General features: G+C 42.3%; 1 protein-coding gene across 1 annotated transcript; it reads left to right on the forward strand.

Moving 5' to 3' along the window:
- Positions 1–360: 360 nt before the first annotated feature.
- BUB1 (BUB1 mitotic checkpoint serine/threonine kinase) lies at positions 361–11,498 on the forward strand (the record flags this gene model as incomplete). Its single annotated transcript, XM_009572793.1, has 16 exons — positions 361–695; positions 1,584–1,636; positions 2,157–2,294; positions 3,301–3,396; positions 4,171–4,261; positions 4,650–4,731; positions 5,410–5,590; positions 6,165–6,243; positions 6,773–6,996; positions 7,446–7,586; positions 8,230–8,345; positions 9,722–9,883; positions 10,085–10,242; positions 10,336–10,513; positions 10,758–10,864; positions 11,303–11,498. Coding segments are annotated over 16 exons (2,337 nt in total), but the record flags the coding sequence as incomplete, so codon positions are not given.
- Positions 11,499–14,040: the final 2,542 nt, after the last annotated feature.

A 14,040-nucleotide genomic window follows, 5' to 3' on the forward strand; every position in this document is an offset into this window, starting at 1 on the left:
GATCTTAAAGGTCTTTTCTAACCTAAATGTTTCTATGATTGTAAGATTCTATCTCACAAAATTTAACCACGCTGTAGACAGTAACCAGAGTAGATTGTTAACTAAATCTGGAAGTTCAGGCTGCAATACCTGACTAGTATAGATACCTGGCATAACTTTAAATACTTGATGAAATATATTTTAATTGTTAAACCCAAAAGTTTGTTTTTGCTTCTCCGCGATTTCGTTTTAGTTGCATGTGAAAGTTCTCTTATGCATGAAAAACTGTTCTAGTTATGCAGAAATAAAAGGGAAAATGGCAATGGCTATACTTGCGGGGGGCGGGTTTTGAGCGTAAAAGAACATTTCTCATCTCTAAAGGTGCATCCACATGTGACACCCAGTGCAGCTCTACAGCAGAACTGGACGGCGTCTTGTCAAAGTTCAGATCTGCCAAATGCCCAAGGTCTGGTGCCAGAGCAGCCTCGATCAAGTACTTTATCATCCACTGCTCTGACACTGCAGCCAGCGAAACCCGTTAGCCACTGGATGACATCAACCTCCCTGTGCGAAGCAACATATAAGAAGGATGCAGTCAAAACTCAGCAAGAGCTTGGAGAACTCCAGAACGGTTTGTTACACCCTCCATTCAATAATGTTTCGGCTCGGGAACGGGAACATCCTGACTCGGATCTTAATTGGAGCACTGGAGAACAGTACGTATAAACAGGCTAATTCTTGCTCTGCAAATTGTGCAGTACCTACACTTCAGCTGAGAATTAACCAAAAGAAAAGTCTCTTTCTCTTCTGAAAAAAAAACCTGAAGTAGCTCATGGAAACCAATATTTAGACATGGATCAAACTTTTGTAACTTACAGTCCTCATTTCAGTTTTTAACTCCTTGAACCCTGTGTTTTAATTGTAATGACCAAGAGGAAATTCAGTGTGTAACTGAAGTAATTATTCAGCATTGCTGTCCCTGGTATGCCTGAAATAAACAACAGGATGTGCTTAGTTCATGCAGATCCCATACATTACGTCTGGCCATGAAGGTCTCCAGAGAAGAAAAAATGCTTGTATTTATCTTCTGCACTCTTGCTTGTGTGACTTAGCTAATACAGGAAACAAAATTGGGGGATGGAGGGAGAAACCTAGGTTGGCAAAGCAAGCATGGCTGCGTGGGCTTGGCCAACAAGAGGAAATGGAAGCAGTTGTCATTCACTCCTATTATGGAGTTACTTGGAGGCAAACTGTATCCAAGAGGAGTATTTAATGCCAGCGTTTTAACCTTTTTAAAGGACTCTGCTGCCTTTCAGGTTTTATACCTATATACTTTATACTGTATGAGAAACTTTCTGGGGGCAGTCTCTAATAATATTCTAAAGGCTCTCTCACTTGCTTCATTTGTGTGGCTAAAAAGAGTCATTCATGGGGGGAAAAAAATAGGATCGCTAGTTGCCGTCTGTCTGGGATGTTTTCTTTGTTCTAGACTGGGAAAGGCCTCCTTACTGCTTAGAGTGCATTACTGCTAAGTCCTGAACTGAAGCTGGAATTTAAATAATAGCTTTTATTTCAAGCTCATGTTCTTAATCTTTCCTTTGAAGGCACTCTAACAAGAGAACCGCTGGTCTAACTACTTCTGTGGACATGAAAGAAGGTAATAAGCCAAGTTTTGCTAAAGACTGATGCTATTGATATGACTGTTACTGGCTGGGGATCAGTAGCGTGTGGCTACTAGTTCCAACCTTAGCTAAGCTTTCTGACTTTCCGAACTGCATCCCTGCATGTTTGGGCAATGCCTCTATATCCCTTCCATGGAGCCAGTCCCTGTTTCTACCTTCTGTGCAATTTCTTTTTGTTTGAGCTCAGCTGGGATTTTGCTGTTTGTCCTGCCTGCTTGACTTTCTGTGTCAGAATGGATCTTTCCTGTGAATTGAAGACGGAGTCCTCAGAGGCCACCCAACTGTCCAAGGTCCCTCTTGCCCTTCAGGGCAGCCTCCCTTGGGAACCTGCCAAGCAGATCTCTGAACAAGCTGAAATCTGCTCTCCCAAAATTGTGGGTTGTCGTTCTGCTACTCATCTTGTTTACTTCTCTTACTAACATTTTGCTGGCTACTGAAATGTTAATAAACAATCCCAGGCTACTTCAGAAATGATCTCGCTGTTCTCGTTTCTAGTATCTAGAGTTGGAAATTCTTCCTTTGCTTCTGGAAATGCTTCTCAAGCTACCCCAAACACCTCGCTGGGAGGAGCAATGCAGGCAACACCGTTCAAAGTGCAACCTTCACCTACAGTTCATACGAAGGAAGCGTTGGGTAAGCATCTGGAATAACATGCTGGTTTCACGGGAGTTAATGGGATCTTGCCCGGTAATTTTAGTGGAGCCGAATATACAAGGAGGCTATCTGGTGATGGACATGCACACCATTCAGTCAAAGAGGAAAATAAAACTAAATTGGTACTCTTCTCTTGCGATTGCCTGGATGACCCAAAGCTTTTGACCAGGAATATATGCTTTAATAACATCCCAGCAGCCACATCCCGTAAACTCCTGCATAAGTCACTGGTGGTACACCTGCCAGGCTTCTTTGGGCAGCATGTTCTCTGAGCTGCTCTTGTCAGTACCGTCAGGGACTCCTGTTTCTGAGATGATGACCTACAACGGACTAATGTGGAAGAATGTTAGGAAGTTAATAAGTCAACTCTGGTTGATGTTGAGCTTCACCCAAACCTGATACAAGGGTGACTTATGCAAAAGGTCTTTGATGATTTAACGGACATTGTCAATTCTAAATATTGCTTTTTCAAAATCCTAAAAGGGAAATTGCAATTGTATTTCTGGTGTCAGATGCGGAGTAATAATATCCTGATACTGTTTTATCCCTTTTGTACTCTTCTGCCATGTTCTTCTGTTTTAATAGTAAACCTGTTAACTGCTACCATGTAGCGAACTGCAGCAGTTGAATATATGTCTATAAAAATAATAATTAAAAAACAGCTGGTGGTATTCATTAGTCTTCCAAATATCTGAGAAGATAAAGGAGAATTTGCTCCTTTAGGAGAACTTGAAATCTCATCTTGGAGAGGAAGAAAAAAAAAGGCCATGGCGCCAACAAGTATGTGTTGGCCCAGTCGGATCTTCCTGTGTTTGTTCAATTGTCTGGAGTGTTTAAATGCAATATGAAGGAATAATTGGTAATTGGCATTTGACAAATGATAATAACTAATTGGCATTTGATTTAACTGCTACACAATGCAAGAACCTCTGAAAATTTATTTTCTTCTACTGGGGGTGATATTCTTGTGGGTTTTATTTTTTAGGATTTCTCATGGATATGTTTCAAACACCCATCTTGCCTGAACCATCTCCTCTTGAAGAAAGCGAGGAGCAATTTGAAGTCTTTTGCAGAAAAAGTGGTAGGTACTACTGATTTTTTCAGTCCATGATATTTCACTCCTTTATTTCCTGTTTACCCCTCCCACCAGTCCTCATAATTTTGAGATAAGTAGTTGTTTGATAAGGTGTGGAGTGAAGAAGCCACTTCTTTCCTGATAATAAATTTAATTTACTGACAGGTTCTAAATTTTGATGGACAGTCTGAGAACAGCAGAAGCACTTTACTGTTAGCAAGCCTATGAATGTGTATATTAAACACGTTGCTTCTCTGTAGAGACTTAGGGTATTTAAACGCTAACTTTGAAAAGGGAACAGCTGGTACTTCATACAAGGAAAGCTTTTTCTAAAACATTTTGCAGGCTGCGTGTTAGTATCTGAATTGCAGTTAAAATTGTCTGAAAACCAGCTTTGAAAAAGGAACAGCTTTTCATACAAGGAAAGCTTTTTCTAAAACATTTTGCAGGCTGCGTGTTAGTATCTGAATTGCAGTTAAAATTGTCTGAAAACCAGGCAGTAGCAGTGGCTTACAAGAGTAAGCACAGAGATATTTCACAACTGGTCAGATGCAGCCAGGAAGGCTTCTGTACTCCTGGCCAGTCTTGGTTTTGAGATAGAAAAATCTTGCCCATGTCCAAGAGCTTATAGGAGAGAGGAATTGAGTGGCAATTCTGAGGATGCTCCTGGTCTAGCTGGGTGTAGGCGTGACCATCAGTGGCCTGGTTAGGGGTGAAAATGCGACTGTTTATATAATCTTCATTGGGTGAAGATAATATTGGTTATCTTTTATTTTTAAGAGCCTGATGGAAGTCTGAAAGCTAATGTTGTTGCCCCTGTCGTGCCTGCATTTTCTATCTTTGAAGATGAGAATGAAAAAGAGAACAGCGGGTAAGGAGGAAAAAAGTAACAGCTGAGTTCAGTTTATTAAGAATTACCTGTAGGATTGATTCCATTCCATATAATTTTGCTGTGACTGTATTTGCAGTATCAGGATTGGCTTGAATACAATCGCTAGCAGCTGTGTGGAAGTGGCATGAGAAAGCTGTAGTTGCTTCTCTGTGGAATTACGCAACTTTCCTGTTTGGACAGTGTGCTTGAGATGTTTAATTTTCTGGATAACTGTGGATAGCTTGTTTCTTTGAGCTACTGCAACTTCTCTAAGTATCTGCAAATGGGCTTCTTTAAAAAAAAAATTAAAAAAAAATTAAAAACAACAAGTCTTTGTTATGATCAGTCTGCCTGGGGAAAAGCTATTCTAAACTACCTGTTTTGTCAGGATCCCACAGCATAAAAACAAGCCAGAAGAGCCCAGAACTATTGGACAACGTCCCTTGACTGACTGTACAGCGGGTACAGAAGTGAGTGTTTGGCCTTATTGCAAGAATTAGCCTTGAAAATGGGTTACGTAGTTATAGGGGATATCGGAGGTGGTTGTATTTACCTTTGTTCTATCCCAATCCTGCAAGTGTCTCATGAATGATACCTAGCTGAAATCTAGATACCCTTTCCCATTTCCTGCCAATGGGATGAACTTTTTCAGTTGTTAATTTTTGCAAAACTTCTAGGAGCTTAATAGTGGAGACCTCTATCTCTAGAACAAATCTGACGGCACTTGATGTGTAGATTTGTCATCTGTTTGGGAGAGGAAGGACAGGGAGCAAGAGGCACTTAATGTTCTAATAACCACCTAACAGTTTTCATAGCCAAGGAGATGCACAAAACTTCAGGCTGCTTGGATATAAGTGATCACTAAGTAACGAGATAGGCTTTTTCAGACTCTTACGGCAATTTTTTGTTGTCTAGCATTTTGCTGTGATACTGGTTATTGCCAACATTCAGGTCTGATACAAAACTATGTAAACCTGTGATTTAGGTTATATCGCCATTCCTTTATTTTTCTAATTTTGTAAGTTGACACAGGCAGGCTCAACATTATTGAAACTGACTGCAGAGGCTGCTAGTAGGTTACAGCGCAGCTCTGGCAGGATAGTTTTGATGGCCTACTTTTAAATCTTTATATATTTTTTCCTGTCTAGGAAGAAACAGGGACAGCGGAGTTCTTGAGGGATGATTATACGGTGTGGAATGTACCAAGTAGTAATAAAACGTTAGCTCCCAGTCCAAACAACACAAGAGACTTTGCACGAGCTGCCCAGCTTGTATCAACGCCATTTAATTACCTGTCAGCACATTCGCGACAAGTTTTGGAGGACAAAGGTAAAATAATGAATGCTTAGGTGGAGAGCATCTAATTCAGTACTACATAACTCCATTTCTGTGCCCTGGTTACCTCGCCGGCCTTGCCAAATACTGCATAGGTATGGCTCCCACTGCTGCCACTTCTGAATACAAACTCCTTGCAGAACGGCAGCTGGGAGCATGGGCTGGCCAGCACATAAGCTTTCCAAGAATTTTTAATTGGGGGAATAAGAGAAGGTGGCGAGGGAAAAGAGAGACTTTGACTGTGCTGTAGAACTGCTGGTCTGAACTGTTCCAAGGGGTTGTAAATAGTCAAAAAATTGACTGAAGTCCCAGCACCTTCTTCTTCTGGGGGCACCTTTATGCTTGTCTGCCCCTCTTTAGTCTGGGAATACACTCCCTAGAGAAATCAAGCTGTTGTCTTTCCTTATAAGTTTTAGAATAGGCTTGTCCAGTTCTAGCTCTTGTGATACCTTAGCGACTTTCACAGCTGCAGGGTGACTTAACCTTCTTGTCTTGGTAAGAATACCTTAAATGTGCTTGCCTTTGGGGAAAATAAACATTTGCTATTGTTGCTACTCCCTTTGTTCAGCCTGTGGGGATGACTTGCCGCAAATGGATTTAGAGTTTTCTGAAGAACAGCACGAGCAGACAAAAACTAAGAAGCTAAGGTATGTCATGATTTCCTGAGATTTTCAAGGCTTGAGAGTCCTAGGCAAATCTGTGCCAGAGCAGGCAGGTCTGCTATGCTGCTCTTGATTCAAGTTTTCCAAGTAATCTAGAGCTGACGTATTTGTGGCAGGCTGGCTCTGCTTAGCATACATCTCAGCACTTTGTGGCGTTAAACGAACCTGGGTATGGTGATAATGTCCCTGAAAATGCTCCTATATGCAAGTTTTCTGACATGTTTAAATTAAAAGTTAACCGTCCAGAAAGTTTTAATGACTGTGTATGTAAAGCTACTGCTTTCTTTTCAATGTTGGCTGAACTTGTTGGCCGATGAACTTGTAAGTTATTAGACTATGGGTAGCACGATATGACCAGATCTTATTTTCTTAAGAAATGTCCGTTTTATTCATCTTAAAGTTGTTATGGCCAAAGTTGCAAGCATGGACACTTGACACATTTTTGCTTACTGAAAATGCAAAAATATACCATGGCAGTACTGTCAATTAATAATACTTTGTTTTAAATATGTAGCCCTGCTCTTGAACACATTGCAGAACAAGCAGAGCTTCAAGGAAATGTCGTGAAACAAGGAAATCGAATTCAGGGAATTGCTACAGCTGCTTCTCAAAGATTACATGAGCAGACTGCCACGAGCAGAACTGAATATTCCTCGTCTGTTGGGGTGGACAAAATTTCCCATGAAAAGCTGTCTGGAGCTGGGCAGGACAGGACAGCCCGGAGTGTTAGAGCTGCAGGTACAGAGCATTGCCTACGGTTTTCTTCCGTCAAGTCCGAGACCGGAGCGGTGTCATGTTCTTGCAGCAGTGCTTTGTTCCAGCAGTAAGGTGGTCACTGCAGTGAGCAAACTGTCTTGTGGCTCCTGCAAGGAGATCGCTGCGTATGTACAAGTTTGGGTCATACATGTATTACATGATGCCAAAGATATTCTGAAGTGCAGGAGTACTCGGGAGTGCCTAAGGGTTCTTAGTTGAGGCTCAAATACTTCAAAAACATCTGTCTTTCTGGGCAACTTTAACAGGGAAGACATAGGTATAAAAGCTGGATTGCCAAAATTGAGGAATACTCTTTGGTTTTTGTGGTATTTTTTTTGTTTTTTAAATCGTTGATACTCATTTAAGCTTGTGTTACCTCTTTGAAATGACACTCTTCTTATAGCTTAAATATTTTTCTTCTTTCCATGAAGTCCTTGTTGAGAACCCTTGGGATAAAGAATTGATTTGCAAATTCTTATCAGAGCTTCCTAAACCACTCCACACCTATGCCAACTACTTCGAATGGAAATCTGCTCTTCCATCCGTCAAACTGAAGGCTGTACTCCCACTGGGTAAGAGCTACTTTAAAGCATTTCTTGAAGCTTTTCTGCGAATCTCTGAAGTATTTTTCTAGTTCAGTTTACTTGCGCGTATATCCAGATAGCTTCCAGATTATCTAAGACTCAGATTTGAAATTAGACCTGGTTTTTTGTTTGTCTTTTGTAGCATAAGCATTTTTGATTAGGCATTCTGAGTAGGAAATTTTCCTAGTTTTCCTTTCCTAGTAATCTGTGACACAACTCTCGAACTTTGTATAGAACAGCAGTGGTCCTGTGTCCACAAAATCTGTATGACAGTAATTGCAACATGCTTGTATGACTTAAACATTAGTGTTTACTTTTTAAGGAACGCACTTTGGAATTTGATTACTTCCAGGGAGTCAGGCTAAAATAGAAACACTGATTTTTAGTATGTGGCACTTCGCAGCACTCTTGTTCTCAAAAGTGAGTACAGGCTCTCTTCGATTGAAAGGCTGGCTAGCCAGAAGAGACCTGTGGAGAAAGACTGGCATTAGGGTGAAAGCAATAACATGTATATGGCTGGGGGTTTTTTTTTTTTTTTTTTTTTTTTTTTTTTCCCCCCCTCCTTTTCTGAGTGGTGATGTCTCTTCCGTGAAGTTTGTAAGCAGGACTTAATGTTGTTAATCTCTTAAAGGTTCCAGCTCGTTCCATGTGGACTGCTTGGTTGGAGAGGGAGCTTTTGCTCAAGTCTATCAGGCTTCCATTCTGGATGCAAGTAACCCAAGAAACAATCAGAAAGTAATATTCAAGGTAAGTAGTGTTGATTCAGAATAGCTCTGCTGGAAAATTTTGGAGTCTTATAGTAATGATACCTACCCTGGGTGGATTCTGCTGAATTTTCTTATTTATAAATATGAAGTAAAGCATATTGGTCTGTCCTCAAAGCCTTGTTCAGATTGAATGCTGTGTTTGATTCATTCTACATGGGAAGTTATTTATCCTCTTGACTCAACTTGCCTCTTCATCTTTTCTTTATAAAGTAGTTACAAGTATCCCAAGGAGTAAGAATTACAGCCAGGCTATCTTTCTCAGCTGAACAAAGGCAGCTACTTGTGCAAGTGCTCTTAGTCCACAGCAAATGAAAACGGGTGTGGATTGATGATAAAATTGCTCTTGCTACTAGGTCTCACTGAAAGGGCCACTCTTTGTTCCAGATACACGCTAGCTTTCCACAGGCATTTTTGCACTTTGTGCTGCCAGCCTGTTTGGCAGCAGCTGACTATTACGTAGACTTTGCTGGGTGATACCTCTCTGGTGCGGTTTTATTAATAAACACGCTTGTCTTGATGGCGACTGTAGATTGAGCAGTTCCCTCTCTGCTCTGCCCTGTCTTCTTCCAGGCTGCTTCAGTGCAGGAATGAGCAACAGATGATAGCATGTGTTTACATCAGAACCGCTGCCAACGGGAAAGTCTGTGCAACTGCGAGGTCAGCTTAGTCCAAGAGGGTTGTACTAGGTCACGCATCCCTGCATCTGCTGCTGGCTGAGAGGGCACGTATGCAGTTACTACAGTCTGGCTGAAGCGATTGAGCTGACACACACACGCCCCTTAGCCTCTCCACATTAGATCTCTTTTCCTACGTTTGGAATCTTTTTGTGGATCTCTTCTGCAACATTTAATCTTTCAGCAAAAATCTTTTTAGTGTAACATCTTAACTGAGAGCTTTCTAGTATGGAAAGGTGACTTTCTAGTATGGAAAGGGGTTTTTTTGAGCATCAGGTATTCAATGTAGTGGGGGAAATAGCAGGGGAAGGAATCAGAAGGGTTTTCCTGTTTTGACTTCCGAAGCCTTCTCTCTTACACAAAATGTCTGTTGCCAGGAGAAACATCAATGTTGCAGAAAGACTGACATTTTAAATCACACAAAAGAGTGTATAAGCCAGAATGGAATTGTGGCGTGTAATTGAAGTCTTGGTTCAAGAGGATTATTCGTTGAGTGTATCGACCTGAGGTTAATTACTGTAGATATAAGTATTTTATTTGGTCAAGAGGAAAAATGCCTAGTCTGCCATTAAAAAAAAGAAAAAAAAAAAAAAACAACAAACAAAAAAAACCTCAACCTGAGAAGAACTTCTGCTTTAATGCCAATAGATTTTTTCCTAGTAAATCAACTTTTTGGTTACAGGTCCAGAAGCCTGCCAACCCTTGGGAGTTCTATATAGCAACACAACTGGTAGAAAGGCTCAATCCAAGTACACGCCATCTCTACATCCACTTTTATTCTGCTCATTTCTTTCAAAATGGAAGCATTTTGGTTGGTGAGCTCTACAACTATGGAACATTGCTAGTAAGTGTAATCAGCTTATGTTTTTGAACATCTATATTCTTTTTTAAGTCCTATTATATTACAATATTCAGATGTCTCCTCCACTCTCCACTTTATGGACCTTCATTGTGAACATATTCTGTGTTTATCAACATGGACCTGTAATCCATATCAAGTTGTTTCTGTGTAGCTGATGGTTCTTCGCTATCTTTTTGTTTACAGAATGCCATAAACATTTACAAAAAGCTTCCTGAAAAGGTGATGCCTCAAGCACTTGTAATCTACTTTGCTGTAAAAATTCTTTATATGGTGGAGGAGCTCCACAGCTGCAAAATCATTCATGGTGACATTAAACCTGACAATTTCATACTTGGAGAAAGGCAAGTATTTCCCTTTGCTACCTGAGGTGCCAGCATATCATGATATCATAGCCTTGATACTTATGTGATCACTTCTTGTCATCATCGTTGAAGGTTTCTGGACAATGATACGTGTGACATAGATGGTCTCTCTCATGGCTTGACGCTCATTGACTTGGGCCAGAGTATAGACATGAAACTCTTTCCTGAAGGAACAGCATTTACTGCAAAGTGTGAAACATCTGGATTTCAGTGTATTGAAATGCTGACGCAGAAACCGTGGAACTACCAGGTATGAGATTGCATAGACAGCCTGAACGTTTGGAGCTTACTGCATGCATCTGGCGTGAATAAATGGGGTATAGAAATATTAGACTTTTGCACTAGAGTTGTAGCTTCAGCTTGTTGCTTTAAAAACGCAATCCTGAGCCCTCTTCTTACAGAGCTTGCCCTGTTGGCTCCACAGGGTATTTTTCAGCTAATTTTCAGTGGTCTCAATACATTTTTAGTATGAAACTTGTTTATCCTTTGTTTAGACAGACTACTTTGGCATCGCAGCAACGGTCTACTGCATGCTCTTTGGTACCTACATGCAAGTGAAGAATGAAAACGGTATCTGGAAGCCTGAGGGAGCCTTCAGAAGGTTGGTGTCAAAAATCTTTTCAAAACCTTCCCTTGTCTAGAAAGATGCGTCATTAGTACCAGGTTTGTTTGAGGTTAGTTTCTGTCACAGCTTTCAGTGTTGCTTGCGTGCACTTCTTGATGCCCTAAAAACTGTGTTCACTGCACGGGAAATGCTTCACAGAATTCACTGACTTAAGCACAGGAAGCGTTTCAGCAGTGCAGGTGGGAAATTGCACGGCGTCCTCAGCTACCTGCTGCCTGCAAGGAGGAAACAACTAACGAGGAAAAATCCCACTGGTTCGCTAAGCAGCGTGCCACAGCGGAAGCTGCGTTGTGTTAGAGCGATGTCTGCAGTCGCTCCAGTCTCTAACTGGGGAGGGAGCGGGGTAAATAAGGGAAATAGTATTTTAACAGCGTGAATTTAGAAACTTATTGATGCGTTTTTGTTCCTTTGCAGGCTTGCCAACGCTGACGTATGGAAAGAGTTCTTTGAGAGCATGCTGAACATCCCCAATTGCCACAGCCTGCCTTCTCTAGGAGTTTTGCGCAGAAGGCTGAAGGACTTATTTTGCAAGTCATACGCAAAGGAAATAAAGTTCCTTCGGAACAGACTTGTTGTGTTGCTTATAGAACACAAACGGTCACGAAAATAAGCGTTTCGTTTGCACAGTTACTGAGGACTGGCATTTTATTCATGTGAAATCTTTTTGTAATAACTTGTTTTAAAAATAAATGTTCTTGAGGTTAACTTCAGGAATGATAACTTGCATCTTTCTATGCTTTTATGGAAAAAAATTACACTACAATTACTTGTTGATTTAACTTGTCCGGTTTGGGAGGCATGGGCATGCTGGAGACTGTAGCCAGTTGTCATAATATTGTGTATTTCTAAGGGGAAAAAAAGCTGGTGGGAAGTAGCGTACAGATGAAGTAATTGCTTTCAACCTCCCCTGGGATTTTTGAAAAAGCTCATTGCATCATCCACGTTGACGGGACCTTGGGAAGTCAGCTGCGCTGACCTGAAAGCAAGGTCAGTGCTGAGTTCAGGCTCCCAAAATACGAAGAATGCTGAAGAGAGCCTTTGGGGAGGAGCGAGTCGTTGGAAACGGGAATGTAATTCCAGACTGAGACCCTACCATCGTGGAAGACTCCAGCATCTCTTCTAAGAGAAGTGAAGACAGCAAGTGGAAGTGAAATAGCATGTAACGTGGGCTACGAGAGCGTGAACTCGTGTAGCTTTTCTACACCTGATCAGGGAAAAACCCGAGGTCGGTATGTATAAGGCGGACAAGTTTTCTGTAGGTCTTTCTCCCAGAAAAGCCACTGCAGATAATTAATGAATAGGAGGAAATGCTGTTTTAAGTCGGTGACGAGACAAATGCGCAGATGAGCTGGTATTGCAATTCTTTGAGGTTTGGGGCTCCGACATTCACAGCCCTCCTGCTCTACCCTTTCTCTCGGGAGCTTCTAGGTTGAAAGAAACAGATTCGCAGATCAGATTTAGATTAGATAGGACTGAAATCACACTTGCCCCTTTTGTTAAAGTCACTTCTGACCAGCCACAACACAATTGTTAGAGGGGGGAAACCAAGAGGCAAATATCTCTCCTTACTGGAATTTAAAGGGTTATTTTCTGTCTGTAATGAGGTTTTGTTTTCCCTTACTGTGGCAGAATGTTGTGGAAATACTCTGGGAAAAGGCCGGGAAAGCGCTCCTTTAAAAGTGCCCCTATCCTTTATCTATTTTTTAAGTGTCTCTTAATTACAGTGGCCATCCACCGATGCAGTGAATCGTTGCTGCCTACACAAGTCACTCGAGTTTGCATGAGGTTGGTTTGACTTTATAGCTATTTTGTCAAATGTCGAAATAACTTGAGTGACCTGAATTACACAAACTCCAAAGAAATCTAGCGGGCACCTTGAACACGTCAGCTCCACGGCGGCATCTGCGCTGGGCTGTCTTCCTTGACTTGGGAGCAAAGGCTGTGCTCTTGGATGATCCCAGCACCGAAGTGCTTCTCTCCCTGAGGACCTTCTTCCCATCCGTGGATAAAACGGGGAGCCGTAACCAGGAGTTATGGGACCTGGAGTAATTTGTAAAGAAGAAAACGTATGGGGGAGAGGAGAGCCGGCAGCGCTGCACAGGGAAATTGGTGCTCAGCCTGTGTGCGGCGTGCAAAAATACAGCATTTGGACTTTGTCAGCCTGGCTTTACTGCCTGCACATCCTCCTTGCTCAAACTGTGTACGAGTGACGTGCGGGCTTAATCTATTGAGAAGCTGGAGAGCACTCTCGCAGCGGCACGCTTCAGAGGGGCTCTGGAGGAGTTCACCGCAGCCTGTGGGATGCAGTTATCCTGATGCTGCTCACCGTCGCGTTGGTGCAGTGCCCTGGTTTATAATCCCACGGAACGGATAGAAAAAAGGATGTTTTATCGGCAGAGCCCCGCGGGGGGAGGTGAGGGCATTAATTTTATTTGTGCATCTATCCACAGGAGGGAGACAAACAACAGACTTTCATAAATCTCCCTGCCTCCCACTCTATTTCAGGGGTATTTTTCCTCTGCTTAAATTGTTCCACTTTACAACCATCCAGGGGTTGGGTAGGTGAGCTAAGCGCAGGCCGGCCGGTACAGCCCTGGATGCTGAGGAAGGGCAGGGATGCCTGTCCACCTGCCTGCAGTTTCGGGACCCCCGGCAGCACTGCTCCTTCCTTCCTTTGGGAAAACCTTTTCCATGTCACACAGCAACGTGGGATGTTTCTTTCCAGCAGCAGGGAGCATCTCCCTGCAGCTGGGGCTCCTCTGCCTGCCTTTATGGCAAATAACTCTTGGCTTACCCTTTAATGCAGCCTTCTTTGCCTCTTGTGGCATATGGAAAAGCCTTTGGGTTTGATACGAAGCAGCTGGTTAACAAGTCAGCTGTAAGCACGTTGCACCGTGAGGCAGATCAGCTGGAGAAACCTCCTTGTAGCTGGTGGAAATATAATGCAGCTGGGGCTCCTCTGCCTGCCTTTATGGCAAATAACTCTTGGCTTACCCTTTAATGCAGCCTTCTTTGCCTCTTGTGGCATATGGAAAAGCCTTTGGGTTTGATACGAAGCAGCTGGTTAACAAGTCAGCTGTAAGCACGTTGCACCGTGAGGCAGATCAGCTGGAGAAACCTCCTTGTAGCTGGTGGAAATATAAACATTCTAT

This window comes from Fulmarus glacialis, unplaced genomic scaffold (assembly GCF_000690835.1).
Source record: "Fulmarus glacialis isolate BGI_N327 unplaced genomic scaffold, ASM69083v1 scaffold232, whole genome shotgun sequence".
Lineage (NCBI taxonomy): Eukaryota > Metazoa > Chordata > Aves > Procellariiformes > Procellariidae > Fulmarus > Fulmarus glacialis.